Source organism: Arachis hypogaea, chromosome 5 (genome assembly GCF_003086295.3).
Source record: "Arachis hypogaea cultivar Tifrunner chromosome 5, arahy.Tifrunner.gnm2.J5K5, whole genome shotgun sequence".
Lineage (NCBI taxonomy): Eukaryota > Viridiplantae > Streptophyta > Magnoliopsida > Fabales > Fabaceae > Arachis > Arachis hypogaea.
This window is the reverse complement of record NC_092040.1, coordinates 41,734,381-41,760,585: the sequence shown is the minus strand read 5'-3', so window position 1 is coordinate 41,760,585 and position 26,205 is coordinate 41,734,381. Positions and strand designations below refer to the sequence as shown.

General features: G+C 34.4%; 1 protein-coding gene and 2 non-coding genes across 3 annotated transcripts; 1 reads left to right on the top strand and 2 right to left on the bottom strand.

The window, feature by feature from the left end:
* Positions 1 to 7,133: 7,133 nt before the first annotated feature.
* On the bottom strand, positions 7,134 to 9,127 carry LOC112801460 (phosphoglycerate mutase-like protein AT74H). The gene is made up of 3 exons (XM_025844197.3): positions 7,707 to 9,127; positions 7,537 to 7,617; positions 7,134 to 7,463 (listed from the first exon to the last, which is right to left on the bottom strand). Exons 1-3 carry the CDS (start codon positions 8,486 to 8,488, stop codon positions 7,349 to 7,351), a joined length of 978 nt encoding a protein of 325 aa, XP_025699982.1. The 5' UTR covers positions 8,489 to 9,127; the 3' UTR covers positions 7,134 to 7,348.
* Positions 7,260 to 7,332, top strand: TRNAA-AGC (transfer RNA alanine (anticodon AGC)). Its single transcript has one exon. It is a non-coding gene; the product is annotated as a tRNA-Ala (tRNA).
* Positions 9,128 to 25,785: 16,658 nt separating the features above from the next.
* Positions 25,786 to 25,889, bottom strand: LOC112805046 (small nucleolar RNA R71). Its single transcript, XR_003203659.1, has one exon. It is a non-coding gene; the product is annotated as a small nucleolar RNA R71 (small nucleolar RNA).
* Positions 25,890 to 26,205: the final 316 nt, after the last annotated feature.

Here is a 26,205-nt window from a genome sequence, read left to right as displayed (position 1 = left end):
TTGTAAATTACATATTATATTATATAATTTTTTCATAATTTTTAATATTATATGTGTTATTGGCCTCCATAATAATATTTTTGAATCCGTCCCTGTTTGTAGAATGAATAACAATGTTCTAAATAGCGAAATTATGTTTCATTATAATCGAATTATACCGATTAAATCAATAACCAATTTGGATTGTCGAAGATTCGAATCATATCTCATATATGTAACTATTCATTAATCAAATACTAATTCTTAAATAAATTTTTTATTTATCTACCTAATACTGTGTAGTCAAAATATTATAGATAATAAATAAAGGGATTTCGTTATGGAGTATTTGTACAATGTGTACAATGAGCTATTTATTTAGTCTAATATAAGTTAAAAAATGAACATCTAATGTAAAATACTATTAATTTCTCAAACACAATACACCCATACTATTCAGAATAACCATCCGGGTACCAAGGATAGTAAATATCTGATATCCTATTGATCGAACATCTTTATACTCTCATTGTACACATTGTACAGATATTCCATTGGCTCCCTATACTTCCTCTAAATAAAGATATATGATTAATAACATTTATACTTGTAAGAGAGTGTGAATGATTATCCTAACTTAATTGATACAATTAATTTTTTATAACATCTTTTTTTATTTAATTATACCAAAAGTCAGTTCTAAATTTAATGTGAATAAAATCCAAAAAACTCTCCTTTATTATTATATTTATAATTCTATAATTTATAATTTTTTTAAATAAAAATTTCAAATTTTTATATTTTTAATTCTAAAAAAAAAGTCTCAAATCACCTCAAAACATTTTATGAAAAATAAAAATATTTTAAATTTGATCGATCTCTATTTATTGAAAATTAAAAACATCTAAAATTATTGATTCGTGACTTGTAAAATAAAATAATAAATAATAATAAATTAGTCCCAACATATTGATTATAGATATTATGCGTTTAAAATTATAGATATTATACGTATAAAAGTATGAATGTTAAATTAAAAAAATTTTAGTAATACTAATTGATACGTCACCCTTATTCTCGGTCGCCTAAAAAGTTCGGCACGTGAGCAATTAACCTTGGCCCGAATCAAGTCTCCCGATAAACTCGGCACAAAAGCAACCAGAAACGGCCTCACCTACTTTGAAAATAAGAAACGTGTTCAACAAACTGAATCACATAAAAACAGAATATCATAACCAACCTACAAACTAGGACTTATCCACATGAAAACGGTAAAACAATCCCTATAAAGCCGAACTAATATTCTCGGCTAAAACCAGGTTCCACTACCAGTTTTCATATTCACTTATTCACTTTCGCTTGATTACTCTCTCTCTCTTAAGATTATCACTAACTTGAGCGTCGGAGTATCTTTTGTAGGTATTTCCGCCACGGTGTTTGATCTCGGCCGACGTAAAGCTCTTCCTCCCAGTTGACGACTTACTCGGAAGCGCTTAAACTCGGCATCCCCAGTGTTCAGACGAATCACTAATTATAAAAATTTATTAATTATAGACATTATATTTATGAAATTATAAATATTATGAGTACGAAATTATTATAGATGTTATTAATATAAAATTATAGATATTATAAATAAATTTATCAATTAAATAAATTAATTTAAATATTTGATATTTTTTTAAATTCAATTATAGTAAAATTAAAAACATGTTTGATTAAAAAAATCAGAATAAATCATTCCACCTTAAAAAATATAAAACAATTTTTTAAATTATCGAAGACGATGATTTAAAATATTATACAAAAATTTAGATATATTATGTCTTTAAAAACGAAAGATTAAAACAATTTAAAATAATGATTTATTAATTCACATGAGAAATAATTTAAAATATATAATAAAATATAATTTAAAATTAAATAATATTAATTATAAAAATACGTTAATTATAAAAATTATGTGTAAAAATATATGGATATTACATAATAACTAAAGAATATATTTGTGTTATTATAATATAAATTAAATACCATGAATATAAATTATGTTTATTTATTTAATAATAATATAAATTACTTATAATATGCTATTTAATATAGGTAATCAATGTTTTTATATACAATAAATATTACAGAGAAAATAAGACCCGTGAAAAAATGATAATTAAATATTATTCATCTCATTAAATAAAATTAGAAATAGAACATTTTGACTAATTTTAGTTCTCTGTAAGTTTGGTTCCAAATTTTTTCCAACTAAAAAAGATACCGTAAAAAAAATTATAATGACCGGATCATTTAATAAATAGTATGATTAGAAAAACGATTTGGCTATAGAATTTTTTTTCCCTAAACTATCAATCTCTTAAAACATAAATAAAAGAAATATTTAAAAAATGAGAAAATATACTATAAAAATGATTTACGCATACAAAATACTTAATCATTATACTATACCTGATTTTACATGATATAAAAAATAATGTGTTTAGATAATAGGACTCCCACTAAGAGTGAGTAGTATGAAATGTGACACATGGTGCATCCATAGAGAAACACAAAGGGTGGGGGGTGGCAAATGGCAGTGGATGCATGGCACCACCCACCACCGCTGCCAATCTGCTCTGACAATGGTGTCTGATGCCGCCAAGACACTAATGGTCCACATCCCATTCAAATTATTCATATGCTTCCATCACTAATTCCCCGATATTATTTATGTATGTGTAGCCCCCCCACCCATTCGCCACCATCTTTTGTTTTGTCTCATTCTTTCTTAATTGCTACATCACCTTCCACTTCCTAAACCCAAGGACTTACTTTCCTAATTATAAATATATATTTATAATAAGAATAAATATATGCTAGCTTGTGAAATAAGTGAATTTAATTCCTTGGGATTATGGGTGGATCCCATGATTTCTCTACATTTTCTTTTTTAATCTTTTTAATTTTCCCCTTAAGTGTCTAAAGATATTATAAACGGGCTTATAAAATAAAACAAAATTGTTATACCTTTGGGGTCCTGGGTCTCACTCTGTCGCCCTCGCCCACATCCCATAATAATAAAGTTAAAGACCATTATTAGGGAGGAAAACTACCAGCATTGCTGAAATTAAGGCACGTCACCTTAATTTGTTAAAGAGAGATATACTAATACTATAGTCTAAATAAATGAACATGGGGCTTTTTTCTTCCATTTTATCATTAGAAAATAGAAAAGAATATGTGGCTTTAGTTTGATTTGATAGCTGATAAATTGGGGGCGGCACAATCGGGTGGACCTCAATGATATACACATTACTCAACCTTTTAGTTGTATTGGTCGAGAAAAGCAAGTACTTGTTTCATACATGTTCAACGAGTTGTATGTAAGGCCATATATGATGTCCATCCATATATATATGTATGGCATGAGAAGAAAAACCATTATGTGTCTTATATTAATTGTGTGAAGTCTTTTGATTTGATTCTAACAATTCGATGAAATATTGTCAAATTGATAAGTAGCATATTGGGACGTTGTTAATATATAGTTAACACTAATAACAGGTCACTAGGCCAGCTAAGTCCAACTACATGATGACTTTGCTTAAATAAGGACCAAAGTATCATATTATAGTCATTTTAATTATTCTCCACTTGCTTGTGTTAAATGCCAAGTCAATTAGGTCGTTATTTTTAAGGTAAAAAGCAGGATTTGTTGGGTATTAGTGACAAAACCTTGAGTCTAAGGTTCAGAAGCTGTCTGCCATTAGGTTGAAGAGTTAGGGAAATCACAAGCTGTATTATGTGTTATTGTCTTAGCGATAATTAAGCTGGAGATGGTAAAATTCCGTGTATATATAAAATATTATCTGTACATCAAAAATAATAACTAATTAAATCAGCACAAATATATATATAATTTCACTTATTTTTTATGTATATTTTATTCTAATAACTCATTTTTGTAATTGATTTTAGTATATAACTAATATGTACAACCAAGGTTGTCAGATTTTTTGCGCCTCATGACATTCACAATAGACAATGCAAGGCGAAGCAAAATGGCTATATATGACATATCAATTAGGCACATACAACGCAACTTGCACTTATTTTACACTGCATATGCCAATTGGTTCTTTGCCTTACATCATTATTATTCGCTTTCCATTAATCCTCTTAGAATTTACATGTGAGAGCACGTTTTCTGACTGCTAGTGAACCACATTGAATATGCATGCATTTCTAATTTGGACCCCCCTTCAACTACTACTATATATGCATAAAGTGGTATATAATTACATTTTGCGTCAAAAATTGAAAATAAATATACATGATCGAATTTTAAAATCCAAACTTAGCTAGTATATATATTAAGATAATTAACTCACATAAAGATATTTTTGTATAAAAATAATAGTTAAAAATTATTGCACTATTATTTGACTAAATCTAAATTATTATTTTTAGATAGATGAATAGCTGGGCTATATTAATAAACAGTAATCATTGTGTGTAAGAGAGCGGTTGTTTATTATGGAGCAACCCACTAATTAAGAATATGACATGAGGGTTTAAGAAACTATTGAGTAAAACGTTTTCAGGAAAAGGAGGGACAGGTGCACGAAATGTCATGAAGTAAAAAATAGCTAGCAAGTACCAACCCAAAGAGTAGTACTAATACTACTTTCCTGTATATAAGTAACACAAAATATATAGTACTAGCTAGCTAGAAGCTAGTAGTTCCTATAAGGCTATGACCATTTCTATCCCTTTCAGTAACACATTACTTAGGCATATATAGGGCATAGGCACTCTCACTAGCACAGAACACTATGTCAAATAAATCGACCAAGACGTGCACTCCTGACATTTGATATGGCTATGGCTAAATAAATACAAGTGGGTAATAATGCCTATTCTTTATTTTTGCTATCTTGCATTCAATACCTACCTAACCTAACTCGTCCTTTAACATATCTCTCCTGTTAAAATTAGTTTCCTTTTATTTAGTTATGAAAGTAAGTCTATGTATTTTTGAAAAATTTTACTAGTATTTTAATAATTTTAATTATTGAAATTTTCCTATATTTTTTTTTGGTAGAAACTCAGGTGCAGTCGACTTCAGGTGAAGTTAATAACTGAGAGAGTCGTTAGATGATTTGATTGATTTGACTAAATTTTTATCTAGCAGCTCTCAATTATCAACTTCACGTGAAATTGAGAATTTTCACCTTTTTTGTATTTTCTTCACAAATAATAAATGGTTTTATGTACGGGAATAGCATATAAAGTGTGTACAAACTACAAAGTAGAGTGAGTGTGAAAAGAAAAGGAGGGTTGGTTATAGCTACAAAGCTGAATATGCAGAACAGTTTTTGTGTCCGCACGTTTAATTTATGCAATAAAGCCCGTGAAAGTTAAGTGGAATCTTTATTTGTATAAAGAGCTAGAGAATAGAGCAGCCTCTTGTATGTAACGAATATGGTACCATAAAATATATTCGCTTGCCCCTTAGCCCTTTGCTTGTTTAATTTATTAATCTTCTTCATTTATTTATTTATGCGCTCTAATCATACACATATCAATTCATGGAGTATTTTTATAACAGCGCAAGTAGTGGTAATGTAAAGAGCAGTATGTATTATGGTTGGTGTCTTGGTGAAGCGGAGTAGATAGCATATGTGGTTTAAGAAACTAAGAATTGGATTTGTAGGGCTAAGCAGAAGAGAGAGATGCAGATAAGGATACTATTAACGAACAGAGACACATGTCAGAATAGTGGGTCATGCTGCCATGTGCCATGTCTGCTCTTTCCTTGCACCACTCTGATCAATACACATCCACCTATTCGTTCTATTCCTTGCATACAATAATACACTTAAATTTAATTACACAGGAACATATACAGGAATAAATCCTTAAAGAATTTTGAAGAAGATGTTTTTGTCTTTAAAAAATTTTATTATATTAAAATTTTAAATTTTATAAAAAAATATATAGATTATTTACTTATTTTGTCATATTTTTGAAAATCTATTTATTTAAATAAAAATAAAATATTTGATTAGGATAAAAACTTATATATTTTTACAAAATTTAAAGATCTCAATGTAATAACATTTTTTGAAGATAATTTAAAAAAAAAACCTATTTGTCTATGTAATCATTATATAGTTATGCTTTTGTCCTTTATATCATTTACTTTTGTATTCCTTAGGATTTCAAATCTTTTAGTCACATCTCACATGCTCCAAGACAAATAGTACTGGATAATTTTACATTTTTATTCTCTTGCATGTTTGAGTGAAAATGCATCCATAATATCCAATTTCGTATTATATTGTTTTCCTTATACATTTCTGTAATAGATTAACATTTAAGCGTTCAGATACCCATTCGGCAGTGCATACAATATAATCGTGGAATCGGTGCAAGTAAATCACCATGTTCTTTCTACTACATAGGTTCATGAATTTGTCCTCCTCATACATTCGTCTAAACGTCACTTTAACTTTGATCTCTCTATTACTAATAGTACGAAAGTAGTAGTGAATTATTTTTTTTTTTTTGGTATTAAGTAGTATATAATTTTTCATTATTATGTTGCTGTACTTGGGCCGGGGGTAACAAACTGAATCACTGGGCCTGAAATGGCATAATATCACCAGCTCTAAACTAAGATCTATGTTTGCACGATTAACATTACCCAAATAGAGAACATTCCAAAATAGAAAATGGTAGTACTATGTATAGGTCCGTTTATTGGGCTTAATCTAAGTGTTTATTTTATCAAGAAAGAAAGGAAGAGTAGGTATATTAAACAGGCTTTGTGCTTAGCCCAATGGATATGCAAAATAGAAAACAGAGGGAATGAACACTTTAGACCTATGGCGGAAAAGAGGGGAGAAAGGAGAGACACTGAACACCACATCCGGAAAAAAAAGAGAGGGAGATGCTGAACACCTATCTTATACAAGATTGAGGAAGTTGCCATCAGCATACATGTTTGAAATTTGAAAATGCGTGATGTAATGAAGTTTCTTTCGGTAATGTTGCAGCTTTTTTTATTTTATTTTTGAGAAGAAAGAGATACTAAATCTATGAAATTATGCCATGCATAGCATAAGCTAAATAAGTGATTAAGTGAGATTCAACTAATATTAGTGCGTGCGAACCTGAAATACTATTATAATAAAGTAAGTTTACAAGAATAACATGATTTAATGGACCTTGTGTAAGTTGTATTTACTGTGCCTCATATTGTACAATTAAATGAACATTCAAAAGGGGATGTAGCTCAGATGGTAGAGCGCTCGCTTAGCATGCGAGAGGTACGGGGATCGATACCCCGCATCTCCAACTTCTCATTACCTTTTTATCTACTTAGTTGCTCACCAGTGTTGCATGTTTCTTCTTCGTTGAGATGGGGAAAGAAGGAATTCACCATTGGACAATCGTAATTGAGATCAGCAGGCCTTGCATATTTATGCCTTCATTACACACATGAATATAATTAACATACACAAATAGCAAATTAAGGACAACAAAATGATGGTTAATTACCACTCCTGATCAATGAGCATCTCATCAGTCAATCCAAATCGTCTTAGCTCTTTTTCATCGTGATGCATCAGTAAGCTATACCTGCATGTGTATTTAATTTGTATACATACTTTATGACAATATACATGAGAATTATAAGGGTTTGAATATGAAAGGATTAGTTTATTTACCTTCCACCGTAACCTCTTTCCATGACAAGCATATTACCGTTGTGCAAATTATGGAGGCCTTCGAACTGGGCAACGGTCCACTTGAACCACCTCATAAGAAATACTCGAATGGTTAGACCGTGGGAAACGATGACCAAGCTCATGTCCACGTGGCGTTCCGCAGGTGGCTGAAAGCGCCCTATGTTAATATCTGCTCTGAGGGTTTCTCTGAATCCCGTGATTCTATCATACACATCTGCGGCAGATTCTCCATTAGGGAAGCGGTAAAAGAAACGACCATAGAGCTGGCGCATTGCTTTCTCCACTCTCATCTTCTCTCTGTTCTGGAAATTGCCGAAATCTTGCTCTCGGAGGCGTGGCTCTTCTCTGAAGCCTGCGATTCTGTGGCGTGGGAAGGGGCGAGCGAGGCTCTGGAGGGTTTCAAGGGTCCTCCGATAAGGTGAGACGTAGAAGTAGAGTTGCCAGTTGTGGTCACCGTCTTTCTGGATGATGTCGTTGATGCGGCGGCCGCATTCCTCCGATTGAGCCTTGCCTTTGCTCGTGAGTCCAATCTTGGGATCAGGCACCCTCGCGTACACGCTCTCGTCCACGTTCCCTTGGCTCTCACCGTGCCGAACTAATATTATTCTCTTTGGCCGCGGAGGAATACACTCCACGCTCCTCACAGGATTCTTCTCTGGGAATCTTTGGGAGTCATTATTATTGCCGTTTGTTCCTTTTATATGGTGATGGCCATGGCAGCACTCTATTCTTGTTGCAAGTTGCAAAGGCAACGCACCCATCACCTTAACTATCAAAATAGCTCTCTCTGCTTTGTTCGTCGGAAGCAATAGCAGCCTCAAGTGCTAGATTTCACTTGGAGACACAGAGACGGACTCAGTGGGGTGGGGCCCGCACTCTACCATCTGTCCATCTTCAATCGTCCAATGACGAAAGTAGCTTTCAGTCATTTTTTCTTAACTTTTTTTGGGCCTTCATTGAGCCCATACTCCCCGAATAAGAGAAATGGAGGGAGTTTGTTCGAATGCTTGTAATTGGTTTGGGATTCTGGATTGCTGTAACGCGTGGGTTGGTTTCTCATACGGGTTGGATTCTCCGTCCGGGTCAGGCCGCCTCTCTGGGCCACATCCGTGTTCCAAGAAAAAAACAGATTTCATATTACCCTCTTCATCTATTGGCTCTTCATATTCGATCATTATAACTCGTGAGATGAGGTAGGGACGGGTGTTTCTAGTGCGGTTTAGTTCGATTTTTTTAAAAAAGTTATTCGATTTAATTGTTCAATTAAATTGTGATTCGATTTGATTCAATTGTTTATTGAGATTGTTCGAATCAAATCAAACTAATTAAAATCGATTTAGTTTGGTTTAGTTTGTTCAATTTTTTCAATTAATTTAAATAAAATTCTGCCATGCTATTTTACAAAATCATAACAATAAAATTATAGAACACAACTACATAACAACTAACAAAAGTCATGATCTAATGAAGTTTAACGACAAAAGAAATTAAAATATAATAATTAAAGAAGTTAAAAAATTTAATAGTCAACACTCAATACAAAAAAAAGAAAATAAATTTTCAGCAACAAATAGCCACATTTTAGTGTTTTCTCCAACAAAACAACAAAACTTCTTTAAACAAACCAATCTAAAATCAAAAGGCAGATAAATAATAATAATAATAATAATAATAATAATAATAATAATAATAATAATAATAATATAGCACAAGTAAAAAAATATTCTAATCTAGTTCTACATTCTAATATTAAAGAGAACAATTCATATCATGATAAGATGTACTTAATCAGACTTAACACCAGAATTTTTTTTATTAGGATTAGGAGTGGGTGCAACTTTTACAAAACATATAAAACAATGAATAATCATAAAAAAATAATATTTATAATAAAAACTAGATTAAAAATTATTCAGAAGTAATAAAAAAAATTATCAATTGACGTTTGACCATACCTAATTCGAACTAACTTCTCCAAATTCTCAATGAGCTCCTCAAGAACAAGTTTTGGAGAGTTTCAGAGCCAATTTTGTGTACAAATTAATACCTCAGTTGTCATCGGAATTAGAGACCTCCTATAATTATTGAACACCCTTCCTCCAGTACTAAATATCAATTTTGAAGCTACTTTAAAAACCGACATGGTTAAGACATCTCTTGCAATCTGCCCAAGAATTGGATATTTAGTAGAATTTACTTTCCACTCGTTTAAGATGTCAAATTACACGACACTCTTCTTTAAAGCCTCCATAAGATATAAATCCACTTCATTCTTGTTACCACTCTTATTGAATTGTATTTTCTTCTCAAATTTCATAGCAAAAGAAGTTTCATTTACATTAAACTTGTATACCGATTTCAGGAGCATCTTGACGAGTAAATCTTTGATAGTTATTAGTTCCACCAAAAAATCTATAACTATCAAACATCTTAAAAATGGTCTCCCCCGTCTTTGAAGTTAAGAAATCTATATTTTCTTTTTCATACAACTTCTCAAAACTCTACTAGTTCAACTAAAACTTATACCTAAGATCAAGAACCACTGCAATAAAAATTATTATACTTGTATTTTTCATATATCTCCAATACGTATCATATTTGGTATTCATTTTTTCAGCCATGCCTAAAAGCATCAGATCTAAGCTTTCCATCCAATGCTTAAGTGTAGACAATATTTTACAAAATTATTATAATGTTGAAAAGATGTAACAAATTTTGAACCAAAAATTTTGTTGGTTACATCATAAAATATTTTTAAAAACTTGATAAAATGTCTTATATTCTCCCAATCCTTAGACTTAAGGATCCCACCAGCCATCATAATGTATTCTGAATCACTTTCTCTCCCAATCGTTTAAATATCTTTTAAAACTTCAAAACACTTTTAAGCATTAAAAAGATAGAATCCCATTTGGTAGAAACATCTAAATGCACAGTGCCTTTTTCTTGAATTCTAACTTCCTTAGTCATAGCCTTAAACCTCTCTGTACGACCTGGTGATGTACGCATATGCCTAATTACATTCTTAATTTTTAAAATTAAATTATGCATTTCTCTCGACCCATCATTTACAATCCTCCATTCTACTTTTTAAGTAAGAAATAGCAATATCATTTGAACTAGCATTATCAACAGTTATAGAAAAATTTTGATATTTTTCATCCTAACAAATATCTCTCAATCTTTCTACCAATTATTTTTTTCTTGTGATTGTTGACAGCAAACAATTTGGGATTCTTTTTTGCAGTTTTCAATTAGCATCAATGAAATGAACATTAAGATAAAGATAGTTCAAGTTTTACACAGATGACCAACAATCAGTTGTCAAACATATATTTTGATTTGATTGATTATAAACAGACTTAAACTTAGTTTTTTCATTCAAATAAAGCTTTTAACAATCCCTAACAATTGTGATCTTTTTAAGAATTGGAAACTTGGGTTGCAAACAACTCATACAATAACAAAAATTCTCCTCCTCAACGTGCGAAAAAGGCAATTCGTCCACAATAATTATTCTAGGAATGGTTTATCTACAAAGATCAATATCAAAAGACATAGTAGAAAGTGATTTACCTATTCCTTTCCCATCATTCCTAAAAACAAAGAATCTTTTGAGTAGGATCTAATGCTTCCTTAAAAATTTTTTTGCAATGCGACAAGTGATTTTTTATGTTACTGGTGTCATTTTTATGTGTACGTGTAACTAGTCCCACACCAATTGTATTTAGCTCTAGGATACTGTAAATTACTAGTTTCATCTTTAGTAAAGTGATCCCATGTCCAAGATATAGGTCTACAAGCTTTCTCTTACCTTCGTCGATCTTTGTTTCAGTGGTGTCATCAACAGGAGCTTCTTCAATAGCCCGCCTCTTCCATCAGCCTCTATTAGCAAGTTTCTTTGTGTTTCTATGAGGAGCTAGCATAGCAGGTACTGTAGTCGGAGATCTAATGCTTAAAGATTCATTTAGAAGAGCAACAACAGCTCCTATTGCTCCTTTAGTGTCGCTTATATTGTCACTTGAACTGATATCAAATTATATAAATAAATACATTGAACCACAAAATAAAATTATTAGCAATTTGAAAAAATCAATAACAAATATATTGAACAAATATACTAGACAAATAATTAAAAATTCAAAAGCAGAAACACAATAAAATAAAATTACTAGCAATTTTAAAATCAACAACAAATACATTGAACAAATAATTAGAAAAATAAAAGTAAAAATACAACAAAATAAAATTACTACCAATTTCAAAAAATCAACAACAAATACATTGAACAATGAACAACAATCAACAACAAATATATTAAAAAAATATACTGAACAACTACATTGAACAGAAATTGAATACCTGGGTCGGAGGCTTCATATCTGATTCGGCGCCTACTGTGCCTGAAGACAATGGCTATGGGTGCTATCCGCGACGATGAAGACGATGGCTGTGGGTGTTGTCTACCAGGGTGAGTCAGCGACGGTGCTGTAGACTGTGGAGGACAACGATGCTATGAGGAAAGGGTTCGAAGCTGGGCTTGAGGAGGAGGGTTGAGACTGCACTAGGTTTAGCCATTTAGGTTGTAAAACCCTGGATTTTTGGAAATTAAATAGTAATTTAATTATAATTTATAATATTTGTTGATAATTTTATTTAAAAAAATTATTTTTTCTAAAAATAATTAAATTAAATTTTATGATATTTTGAGTTTAAAATCTATTAGGATTTATAATTTTTTTTAAATAATTGAGTATTTTTATATTAGGGATTTAAAGTTTCAGTACTTGCAAATAATAAAAGTTTTATACAATTTAAATTGAATAATTGAAAGTTTTGATTAATTTTATGAACTAAAAAAATTTTATTTAGTTATCTCTAATTTTAAATTAAAGTACCTAAATAAAAATAATTTGTAAGTTTTAAAAACATGGTATTCTTAAACTTAATTATATTGGATTAAATTTAGTTTTTAATTAATAATCTACCCAAATCCTAATTTCCAAATCAGAACCCTAATTTTATCCTAACCTAACACTAACACCACACGTACTTTTGCCCTAAACCCTAGCCGCACCCCACCCCTTACACACGCACACACATGAGAAAATAGAGAAAAGGAGAGAAAGAGAGTTGCGATTGGAGAGGAGAGGGGAAGAGAGGAGGGGATGGTGCCGAATAGGACCTCGCCACCGTTGTTATCGTCGTCTAGAGCATCAGAGAAGGGAGCTGCTTCCACCACCGCTATCCACCGAACCCGTCACCTGCGTCGCTGCCGAGAATTGCAAACAGATCAGAGGAAAGGGAGAGAGACTAGTTCGCAAGGGAGAAGAGGAAGCAGCACTATCACTTCGTTTCTGTTCCTTGCCACTGCTGAGCTGCCGTTCGTGCTTCCATTTCGCACTGCTGTGACTCTCGTTGCCGCCAGATCTATCGTCGTCGCCATGCATGCCGTTACCGGGAGAGAAACAGAATGCGCGTGGAGAGGAAAGGGATTGCGAGGTGGTTCCGCCACCATTGGAGCTCTGCTGCTACTGCTGTCATGGTCACCGTGCCTTTGTCGCCAGAGAATGATGTTTGTGGTCACCGGAGAACGCTGCCAGAGTTGGTCATTGGAGCTGCGGTTGCTCTATTCTTGGTTCTCTCTTCGTACAGTAAGTCGTTTTGCTCTGAGAACTAGTTTAGTCGCTTTTCTGTTATATGTTACTGAGGATTTTGCGGCATTATTACTATAGGATTGAGTTTTCGAGGTTTCATGTAGCGATTAGACTTGTTGCGGTGGTTACGAAAACGATATGAAGTTGTGGTCGCGGCTGCAACTATTGCAGGCCACAAGAAAAAGGACTTTTGAACGCGTCTAGCTTTATTATTTCGACTATTCGAGGTGGGGATTTTTCTTAAAATTTATGTTATAATACATCATTGTTATAAATAGATATTCCGAATAACATATTTCTGTGATTATGTGAGTCTTATGGATGTGGTTGTTTACTGGATTGAATTATTGATTGCTTGAATGGTGTGTGGTTAATGATAAAAATGATTATTGAATATTGATTTGGTTGAATATTTTGAAAAGTGATTTTCTTGATTTTGGAGTTAATTTGATAAACAAAATGCATCGGCATTGGAAATGATATGAAATATTGGAATTTGGTTTTGTTGATTTATTGAAAATGACTTTGAGAATTAGAAATAATTTGAGATATGAAAATGATTTGATTTTGGAAATTGGTTTGATTTTAAGTTGGTTTGATTTTGAAAAAAAATGTAATATTAGGATTGATTCGATTTTGTAAATGATTTGCTATTGGAGTTTGTTGGTATTGGAAAAAGGTTTAATATTAAAATTGATTTGAAAATTGTTTGATATTGAAAATGGTTTGAGATATTGGAATTGGTCTGCTTTTGGAAACAATTTGGAAAGTGTTTGAGAAATGATTTGGTTAGGACCCTTAAAGGGTGGAAAATTTTGAATTTTAGGAGAGATACTGCCGAAATTTTATAAAAAGGGAAAGTTTTATTTGAAGTGGTTATTTAGAAAGATTTTGATTTTAAGGATTTTATAATTTGATTTTGAGTTACTAAAGAAAGGATTATGTTTTGAGTTTGAACTATTGATGAATGGAATAGAAGGATGATGATAATTGATTTCAAAGTATGATTTTGAATGAATTGAATGATGTTGATCATGAAATTTTGGTTGAGATGCATGGGCAGTAGCAAGGATTGTGGTTCGTCCCACTTGCTCTGGTCAGTGATTGAGATACTTGGACAGTAGTAGCAAGGATTGTGGTTCATCCTGCTTGCTCCAGGTTAGTGATTGTGACGCTTGGGTAGTAGCAACAGTAGTAGATTATTCCACTTGCTCCAGGTTGAATTTTTAAACACCCGTCTAGTGGGTAGTAGCAGTGATGCGGTATTTTACAACCCACACTACTAACCGGCAAGTGCACCGGGTCGTACCAAGTAATACCTTACGTGAGTAAGGGTCGATCCCACGAGGATTGATGGATCAAGCAACAATAGCGTTTGATAGGATTAGTTAGGCAAGCAGAAAAGAGTGTTTTGGTATTCAAAGAGTATTAAACACAGACAAATAAATAAGTTAGGAATAATATAATGAGAAGATAGTTAAGGTTTCAGAGTTATCTATTTTTCCGGATTAACTTTTATTACTAATTAATTTAATCATGCAAGATTTAATTTCATGGCAAACTATATTTGACTAGGCCCTAATTCCTTAGACCTTCCTAGTCTCCTCTGAAATTCATTAACTGCCAATTCCTTGGTCAATTAATTCCAATTAGAAGGTGATAATCAACTTCTAGTTTATATGCCAAAAGAATCCTAATTATCCACAAATAAAGGGATTATATGTCACATATCCCGTTAAATACAAACAATTAAAAATCCAGTATAATATGTTTTCAAGTTGTTGTTCAAGTAAAGATCTTTTCCAAGTTTTACAAGAACTCAATTAGAACATGGGTCATACTTCCGTTCCACCCACATTCATAAAATAAAGAATGAAAACAATTATTGAAATATAAATCAAGACATGAATTAAATTAAAAAGATCAAACGAATCAATCCATGAAAATAGACAGAGCTCCTAACCTTAACAATGGAGGATTAGTTGCTCATGGTTCAGAGAGAAAATAAGGATTCAGGTAACATGTGTCCTTGTCTAAATGTACAGAGTTCCTATTTATTACTAATCCTAATAAATTTAAAATCTAATTATCTAAAACTAAAAATAATATCTTTTCCTCCGAGATAAGATTTGAATTTAAATTCGAATTAATTAACAAGTCTTCAGCTAATGGGTGGGGACCACTTGCTTTGTCCATTCTGCAGCTTCTAATCTGTGTTTTCTGGGCTGAAAACTGGGTCAAAAATAGCCCAAAAATCGTAACCAGTGATTTCTATATTATTGTAGATCGCGCATGTGACGCGTCCACGTCGTCCACGCGCTCGCGTCATTTGTGCAGATTCTAGTCCACGCGTTCGCGTCAGGCACGCGATCACATCATTGCAATTACTCCATTCCACGCGGTCGCGTGAGCCATGCGTCTGCGTCGGTCTTCGCTGGTCATCTCTTTGGTTTCTTCTTTTTCTCTGTAGAAACTTCATCAAATCCCTCCGAATTCTACCTAAAATAAATAAAATTGCACAAAACTCAAAATAGCATCCATAGTGGCTAAAATATAATTAATTCTCAATTAAACTCAACAAATTAGATGCAAATTCACTAGAAAAAGATAGATAAGATGCTCACGCATCACAACACCAAACTTAAACTGTTGCTTGTCCTCATGCAACCAAAACTAATGTAGGCTTGGGATGTGAATTTGCATGAGAATGAGAGTTCGATTAAGCTCATGTCTCTTTTTATAGTGGGGTTTATAACTATAATCCTGAATAGGTTTGGCATCTCACTCTCCTTTGAATCAAGAATGTTATTGTCATTCGGAATTAGAATCCGGATAATATTATAAATTCTCTGATCTTTATATTTCAGTTTAATCCTTGAACACAGCAAAACTTACTTTAATTTATTTTTCTTTGGTGCTTTGCACCTTGAGCCTAGCCGTTACTTTAAATGTTTTGTCTCAAGCTTTACTTGACACAAAAACACCACAAGCACTTAACTAGTGGACTCTCTTTGAGTCCTGATTTTTCTTTCAGTTACTCCCAGACATTGGTGCTCAAAGCCTTTGGCATACTCTGTTAAACGCACTTGGTCTTGACTCTAAGTGTTCTGTCTCAAGAATTATTTGACACAATCACACCACAAGCATGTGATTAGGAAAATAACTCTTTGAGCTTTTAATCATGTCTGACCTCCCTAGTCATTGATGCTCAGAGCCTTGGACCTTACTTTTATTATTATTTATTATCTAATTTGTTGCTATTTCTTTTGCTTCAAGGATTAAATTTTTGTTTATTTCAGAGAAGTCATAATAATTCTCTAAATTCTTGTTCCTTATACATCAACATCCCTTGATTCAAATTCAAATATGCACTGTTCATATCATGCATTTAGAATTACCATTAATACCACCACATTTAAGTAAATGAGACTATTCTTAAAATTAGACTCAATTTCTCATGCAATACATCACTTCTTTTTCTTTTCTTATTGGATTCAAGTTTAGTGAGTGGTACATGAAACATCTTTTCAGCATTAAAGCAATTAAAAGAAAACTAAACTAGTCCTAAGATTCTAACTAATAAAGGATCATGCAACAATCAAAGCAAAATAGCAGAAAGTCGGAACATAACATAGAAAAAGAGGGGAGGAATAAAAATGAAAGGAACTCAACCACCTTAGTTATCCTAGCGGTCACTCTATTCTTTAGGTTGTGCTCCTCAGTGAAGTTGATTCGCCTCCCTTTTGGTGCCATAGGAATAAACGCAAAATTTCTAAGCGAAGCGTCAATACCAAACTTAAAGTTTTGCTTGTCCTCAAGCAAAGAAGAACTGAAAATTGAAGAGACAGAGATTATGAGGAGAGAAAAATAAAAGGATAAAAGAATAAGAGAGAATTTAGGATTGAGAGAGAGAGAGAGAGAGAGAGAGAGAGAAAGAAAACTGGGCAGCGCAAGCGACGCGTACGCGTACGGCACGCGTATGCGTGGGTCGCGCATTCTTCATAATGACGTGTTAGCGTCAGGCACGCGTCCGCGTGCTCTAACTTATGCTTTTAGCACACTTCCTGCCCCAAGCCAGCACAACTCTCTGCCCGAAAACTCTTGTGCGCTCGCGTGAATGGAAAAAATCACAAACGACGCGAACGCGTGAGGTACCCGTTCGCGTGGGATTGTTTGTGTGAAGGGCATGAGTTCAGCGCCAGTCCCGCACAACTCTCTGTTCAAATTTAGTTTTCATGCACACCCATCTGACGCGTCTGCGTCAGCGACGCTTACGCGTCGGGTGCTCTTCTCTCTCTTCTTTTTTTTTTAAATATAGAGCTTTAGGTGTTCGGTTCCTGTGATAAAATAGCTGCATGATCAGAAAATTAGTAAGAACTCAGTAGAAATCAAACAGGTAAGAAAACTACTACTACGAAAAATAACTAAGGATACGAAATTATCGGGTTGCCTCCCGACAAGTGCTTCTTTATCGTCACTAGCTTGACAGTCAGCTCTGCTAATTCAGGAGATGAGTAGACCTCTGGCGATCAATCTCGCCCCCAAGATAGTGCTTCAACCTCTGGCCATTCACTGTGAATTTCCTGTTAGAATTTTCTTCCTGTATTTCCACATGACCATATGGTGAAGCTCTAGTAACCACAAATGATCCTGACCATTGGGATTTCAGCTTTCCGGGAAAAAGTTTGAGCCTTGAATTATACAAAAGCACTCTCTGTCTTGGTTCAAAGACTCTGATGGCTATCTTCTTGTCATGTAATAGCTTATTTTTCTCCTTATAGAGCTTGGCATTTTCATAGGCTGAGTATTTGAATTCATCAAGCTCATTCAACTGAAGCATTCACTTTATTTCTGCAGCTTCTGAATCAAGGTTCAGATACCTGATTGCCCATTAAGCTTTATGCTCCAACTCAACTGGCAAGTGGCAGGCTTTGCCATTGACTAACTGATAAGGGGACATGCCAATGGGAGTCTTGTACGCTGTCCGATATGCCCAGAGAGCATCATCAAGCTTCTTAGACCAGTCCTTTCTTGAAACACTAACGGTCTTCTCTAAAATCCTCTTAAGTTCCCTGTTGGAAACTTCAACCTGTCCACTTGTCTGAGGGTGATAGGGGGTTGCCACTTTATGACGGACTCCATATCTCTCTAGAAGAGAGTCCAGCTGTCTGTTGCAGAAATGGCTTCCTCCATCACTAATGAGTGTCCTTGGGACACCAAACCGGCAAAAGATATATCTCTGAAGAAAGCTCATTACCACTTTGGCATCATTAGTGGGCAAAGTCACAGCTTCCACCCACTTGGACACATAGTCGACTGCCACTAGAATATAGTTGTTCGAATGTGAGAGTGGGAAAAGTCCCATGAAATCAATACCCCACACATCAAACAACTCAACCTCAAGAATCCCCTGTTGTGGCATTTCATGGTTTGCAGGGAGATTTGCAGCTTTTTCACATCTGCCATAGTGCTTCACAAATGCTCTTGAGTCCCTGAAGAGAGTCAGCCAGTAAAATTCGCTCTGAAGGACCTTTGTAGCTGTCCTTTCACCACCAAAGTGGCCTCCATACTCAGAACCATGACAGTACCAAAAAATCTGCTGTTTTTCTTCATCTGGGACACACCTCCAAATGATTCTATCTGAACACCTTTTGAAAAAATATGGTTCTTCCCAAATGTAGTACTTTGCATCAGTCAATAGCTTCTTTACTTGTTGCCTACTGTACTCCCTTGGGATAAAATTCATGGCCTTATAATTTGCAATGTCTGCAAACCATGGAACCTGCTGAATGAGGAACAATTGTTCATCTGGAAATGTCTCAGTCACAGCTGTGGGTGGTTGTACTCCTGCTTCAGGCTTAATTCTAGAAAGATGGTCAGCTACTTGATTCTCTGATCTTTTTTTGTCTTTTATCTCAATATCAAACTCCTGAAGGAGCAGCACCCATCTGATTAATCTTGGTTTAGAATCCTGTTTGGTTAAAAGGTACTTCAACGCAGCATGATCAGTATAAATAATAACCTTAGAACCAAGTAAATAGGACCTAAACTTATCAACAACATACACAACAGCTAATAATTCCTTTTCTGTAGTTGTGTAATTCTTTTGGGCGTCATTTAACACCCGACTGGCATAGTAGGTGACATGTACAAGCTTACCATGCCTCTGTCCTAAAACAGCTCCTATAGCAAAGTCACTAGCATCACACATTAATTTAAATGGTAGATCCCAGTCAGGGGGAGCTATAATGGGAGCAGAGGTAAGGTTTGCTTTCAGAGTTTCAAAAGCATGCAAACAATTAGAATCAAAGACAAAAGGAACATCAGCAACCAAGAGGTTGCTTAGAGGTTCAGCAATTTTAGAAAAATCCTTTATAAATCTTCTATACAATCCTGCATGACCCAAAAAACTCCTGACTGCCTTAACATTAGTTGGTGGTGGTAATTTTTCAATTACCTCCACCTTTGCTCTATCAACATCAATTCCCTTACTTGAAATCCGGTGTCCAAGAATAATACCTTCTGTAACCATAAAATGACATTTTCCCAATTTAAAACAAGGTTTGATTCTTGACACCGTTTCAAGACAAGAGATAAATGATTAAGGCAAGATTCAAAAGAATTACCAAAAACAGAAAAGTCATCCATAAATACCTCAATAAACTTTTCAACCATATCAGAAAAAATTGAAAACATACACCTGTAAAAAGTTGCTGGAGCATTGCAAAGTCCAAAAGGCATTCTTCTGTAGGCAAATACTCCAAAGGGGCATGTGAATGCTGTCTTCTCTTGATCTTGAGGGTCCACTGCAATTTGATTGTATCCAGAATATCCATCTAGAAAACAATAAAATGCATGACCAGCTAACCTCTCAAGCATCTGATCAATGAAAGGTAGGGGAAATGATCCTTTCTTGTAGCAGTGTTGAGCCTCCTGTAGTCTATACACATTCTCCATCTAGTGACGGTTCTTGTGGGAATAAGCTCATTCTTTTCGTTCTTGATCACTGTCATCCCTCCTTTCTTGGGAACTACCTACACAGGACTTACCCAAGAACTGTCAGAAATAGGATAAATAATTCCTGCTGCCCATAGTTTCATTACCTCTTTTTGGACCACCTCCTTCATGGTTGGATTGAGTCTCCTTTGTGGTTGCACAACTGGTTTAGCATCATCTTCTAGGAGGATCTTGTGCATACACTTGGTTGGACTAATCCCCTTCAAGTCACTAATGGTCCACCCAAGAGCTGTTTTATGACTCTTGAGCACTGAGATAAGCGCCTCTTCCTCTTCAGGCTTCAGGGAAGAGCTTGTAATTACTGGATATGAGTCATTCTCACCCAAGAACACATATTTCAGAGAAGGGGGTAAGGATTTGAGCTCAAGCTTGGGGGCTTCCTCCTCTGCTTTAGGCGTGTGAACCATAGCCTTCTAGGGTGGTGAATTATCAATTTCAACTAATTCATACTCAAAGATAGGATCCAGAATGTCATCAAGCACCTCAACCTTCAGTACCTCTTTCATACACCCTTCAGAGTCATTAGGGTGCTTGAGAGCTTCAAAAACATGAAGGACCACCTGTTCTTCATTGACCCTCAGGGTAAATTCACCGTTTTGTACCTCAATCAGAGCTCTACCTGTAGCTAAAAAGGGTCTACCAAGTATAATAGAGAACTTTACCTCCTTTTCCATGTCTAATATAACAAAATCAACAGGAAAAATGAATGGTCCTACTTTAACAAGTAAACCCTCAACAACACCCACAGGTAATTTAATAGAAAGATCAGGAAGTTGAAGAGAAATACGAGTGGGTTTTACCTCCTCAATTTGAAGCTTTTTAATCACTGAAAGTGGCATTAGATTGATGCTAGCTCCAAGGTCACATAAAGCGCTCTGAATGATGACATCTTCAATGGTGCAAGGAATGACAAAGCTCCCTGGGTCTGGCATCTTCTCAGGAAGGTTGTGTTGAATAATGGCACTACATTCCTTGGTTAACACCACTGTTTCTTGTTTCTTCCAGTTCCTCTTGTGGGTCAACAGTTCTTTCATAAATTTAGCATAGAGAGGCATTTGCTTCAGAGCCTCTGCAAAGGGAATGTTGATCTGTAGCTTCTTGAAGACATCTAAAAATTTAGAGAACTGCTTTTCTTTTGAAGCTTTCTGAAGTCTCTGAGAATATGGCATTTTTTGCTTGTATTCAGGAGCCTTTGGTAATGAAGGATATGTGTCTAGAGAGTCAGGGAATGGGTTGTCTGCACGCTTTGGGGGGGCGTGCTCCACTTCTTCCTTTTTCTCTTCTGGAGCTTTCTTTTCAACCAGCTCTTCATTGGCCCTTGTCTCAGAGCCGGCTGTTTTACCACTTCTCAATTGAATAACCTTGCAGTCTTCTCTTGGGTTCACCACTGTATCACTTGGAAATGTACTTGCAGACCTCTCAGGTATTTATTTGCTCAACTGACCCATTTGCACTTCCATGTTTCTAATGGAGGCTCTGGTTTCCTGCATAAAATTCCTCATCATCTCCCAATTAGAATCTTCTTTGGATTTAGAGTTAGCCTGCTGAGGCTGAGTGATGAGCGGATAATTTATACGCTTTTTGGCATTATTTTTTAGGTAGTTTTTAGTAAGTTCAAGCTACTTTTAGGGATGTTTTCATTAGTTTTTATGATAAAATCACATTTCTGGACTTTACTATGAGTTTGTGTGTTTTTCTGTGATTTCAGGTAATTTCTGGCTGAAATTGAGGGACTTGAGCAAAACTCTGAAAAAGGCTGACAAAAGGACTACTGATGTTGTTGGAATCTGACCTCCCTTCACTCGAAATGGATTTTCTGGAGCTACAGAACTCCAAATGGCGCGCTCTCAACGGCGTTAGAAAGTAGACATTCAGAGCTTTTCAGCAATATATAATAGTATATACTTTATTCGGGAATTGACGACGTAAAGTGGCGCTCAACGCCAAGTACATGCTGCTGTCTGGAGTTAAACGCCAGAAACACGTCACAACCCGGAGTTGAATGCCAGAAACACGCTATAACTCGGCGTTCAACTCCAAAGGAAGCCTCAGCTCGTGGATAGATCAAACTCAGCCCAAACACATACCAAGTGGGCCCCAGAAGTGGATTTATGCATCAATGACTTACTCATGTAAACCCTAGTAGCTAGTCTAGTATAAATAGGATAATTTACTATTGTATTAGACATCTTTGGTCTCATTTTTGTTTTATTCTTCATCTTAGGAGGCTCTTGATCACGTTTTGGGGGCTGGCCATTCGGCCATGCCTGAATCTTTCACTTATGTATTTTCAACGGTGGAGTTTCTACACACCATAGATGAAGGGTGTGGAGCTCTACTGTACCTCAAGTTTTAATACAATTACTACTGTTTCTATTCAATTCTCTTTATTCTTATTCCAAGATATACGTTGCATAACAACTTGATGAATGTGATGATCCGTGACACTCATCATCATTCTCACCTATGAACGCGCGTGACTGACAACCACTTCCGTTCTACCTTAGGCCGGGCGCATATCTCTTAGATTCCCCAACAGAATCTTTGTGGTATAAGCTAGATAGATGGCGGCATTCATGGGAATCCGGAAAGTCTAACCTTGTCTGTGGTATTCCGAGTAGGATTCCGGGAATCTGGAAAGTCTAACCTTGTCTGTGGTATTCCGAGTAGGATTCCGGTATTGAATGACTGTGACGAGTTTCAAACTCCTGAAGGCTGGGCGTTAGTGACTGACGCAAAAGAATCAAGGGATTCTATTCCAACCTGATTGAGAATCGACAGATGATTAGCCGTGCTGTGACAGAGCATAGGACCATTTTCACTGAGAGGATGGGATGTAGCCATTGACAACGGTGATGCCCTACATACAGCTTGCCATGGAAAGGAGTAAGAAGGATTGAAGGAAGAAGTAGAAAAGTAGAAAAAGAAAGGGCACAGTATCTCCATACGCTTATCTAAAATTCCCACCATTAATTTACATAAGTATTTCTATCCTATGTTATTAATCTTTATTTCCTGTTTATTATTTATTATTATTCAAAAATCCATAATCAATTATAATCCGCCTGACTGAGATTTACAAGATGACCATAGCTTGCTTCATACCAACAATCTCTGTGGGATCGACCCTTACTCACGTAAGGTGTTACTTGGATGACCCAGTACACTTGCTGGTTAAGTTGAACGGAGTTGTGTCCACACATAGCATAGAGCCACAATAATGATTCCATATAATAACAATGAGACCAACTTTGATGATCACAATTTCGTCCACCAAGTTTTTGGCGCCGTTGCCGGGGATTGTTCGAGTATGGACAACTGACGGTTCATCTTGTTGCTCAGATTAGGTAATTTTCTTTTCAAAAAAAAAACTTTTCAAAAAACCTTTTTCAAAATTTTTCTTTTCTTTTTGGTTTTTTTCCAAAAAAATATTTTCGAAAAAAAAATTTATGAATAAAAATACAAAAAAATCATAAAATCATAAAAACCAAAAATATTTTGTGTTCTTGTTTGAGTCTTGAGTCAATTTTTAAGTTTGGTGTCAATTGCATGTTTTTAAAATTTATGCATTATTTTTTCGAAAATCTCATGCATTCATAGTGTTCTTCATGATCTTCAAGTTGTTCTTGACAAGTCTTCTTGTTTGATCTTGATGATTTCTTGTTTTGTGTTGTTTGTTGTTTTTCATATGCATTTTTCGTTTGTTAGAGTCCATGCATTAAAGATTTCTAAGTTTGGTGTCTTGCATGTTTTCTTTGTATCAAAAATTTTTCAAAAATATGTTCTTGATGTTCATCATGATCTTCAAAGTGTTCTTGGTGTTCATCTTGACATCCATAGTGTTCTTGCATGCATCATGTGTTTTGATCCAAAATTTTCATATTTTGGGTCATTTTCATGTTTTTCTCTCTCATCATTGAAAAAATTCAAAAATAAAAAAATATCTTCTCCTTTTTTCTCTCAAAATTTCGAAAATTTGAAGTTGACTTAGTCAAAAATTTTCAAAATTAGTTGTTCCTTACAAGTCAAATCAAATTTTCAAATTTTAAAAATCTTATCTTTTCAAAATCTTTTTCAAAAATCATATCTTTTCCATTTTTTCTTTTTTTCAAAAATTTCAAAAATCTTTTTCAAAATATTTTCAAAATCTTTTTCTTATCTTTATATCACATTTTTGAAATTACACTAACAATTAATGTGATTGATTAAAAAATTTGAAGTTTGTTACTTTCTTGTTAAGAAAGGTTCAATCCTTAAGTTCTAGAATCTTATCTTGTAGTTTCTTGTTAGTGAAGTAAGTAATTTTAAATTTAAAAATTAAAATCTTTTTTTTTCTTTTCTATCTTATCTTCTTACCTTATCTTTTTGTCATATCTTTTTCAAAAATTTTATCTTTTACAAAATTTGATTTCAAAATATCTTATCTAACTTATCTTCTTATCTTTTCAAATTTGATTTTAATATCTTTTTCAACTAACTCTTTGACTTTGTGTTTGTTTCTTATCTTTTTCAAAACCACCTAACCAATTTTTCCTCTCTAATTTTTGAAAATATCTCATCTCTTTTTCAAAAACTCTTTTTGTTTTAAATTTTAATTTTAATCTTATCTTATCTTTAATTTTCGAAAATACTAACTTCTTTTTCAAAATTATTTTTGAAATTCTCCCTCTCTTTTCTTATTCTATTTAATTATTTATTTACTAACACTTCTCTTCACCTCTCTTCATCTAAAAATCCGAACCTATTCTTCTTCACTCTTCTCCCCTTTCTTCTTCTACTAACATAAAGGAATCTCTATACTGTGACATAGAGGATTCCTCTTCTTTTCTTGTTTTCTTCTCTTTCATATGAGCAAGAACAAGGAAAAAGGCACTCTTGTTGAAATTGATCCTGAACCTGAAAGGACTCTGAAGAGGAAACTAAGAGAAGCTAAATTACAACAATCTAAAGGTAACCTTTCAGAAACATTAGAACAAGAGAAGGAGATGGCAGCCGAACCCAACAACCACAATGCAAGGAGAATGCTTGGTGACTTCACAAAGCCAACGTCCAAATTTGATGGAAGAAGCATCTCCATTCCTGCCATTGGAGCCAATAATTTTGAGCTTAAGCCTCAACTAGTTGCTTTAATGCAACAGAACTGCAAGTTTTATGGACTTCCATCTGAAGATCCTTACCAGTTTTTAACTGAGTTCTTGCAGATTTGTGAGACTGTTAAGACAAATGGAGTTGATCCTAAAGTCTACAGGCTCATGCTTTTCCCTTTTGCTGTAAGAGACAGAGCTAGAATATGGTTGGATTCACAACCTAAGGATAGCCTGGACTCCTGGGATAAGCTGGTCACGGCCTTCTTGGATAAATTCTTTCCTCCTCAAAAGTTGAGCAAGCTTAGAGTGGATGTTCAGACCTTCAAACAAAAAGATGGTGAATCCCTCTATGAAGCTTGGGAAAGATACAAGCAGTTGACCAAAAGGTGTCCATCTGACATGTTTTCAGAATGGACCATATTAGATATATTCTATTATGGTCTATCTGAGTTTTCGAAAATGTCATTGGACCATTCTGCAGGTGGATCTATTCACCTAAAGAAAACGCCTGAAGAGGCTCAAGAACTTATTGACATGGTTGCAAATAACCAATTCATGTACACTTCTGAGAGGAATTCCGTGAATAATGGGACACCTCAGAGGAAGGGAGTTCTTGAAATTGATGCTCTGAATGCCATATTGGCTCAGAACAAAGTGTTGACTCAGCAAGTCAACATGATCTCTCAAAGTCTGAATGGATGGCAAAATGCATCCAAC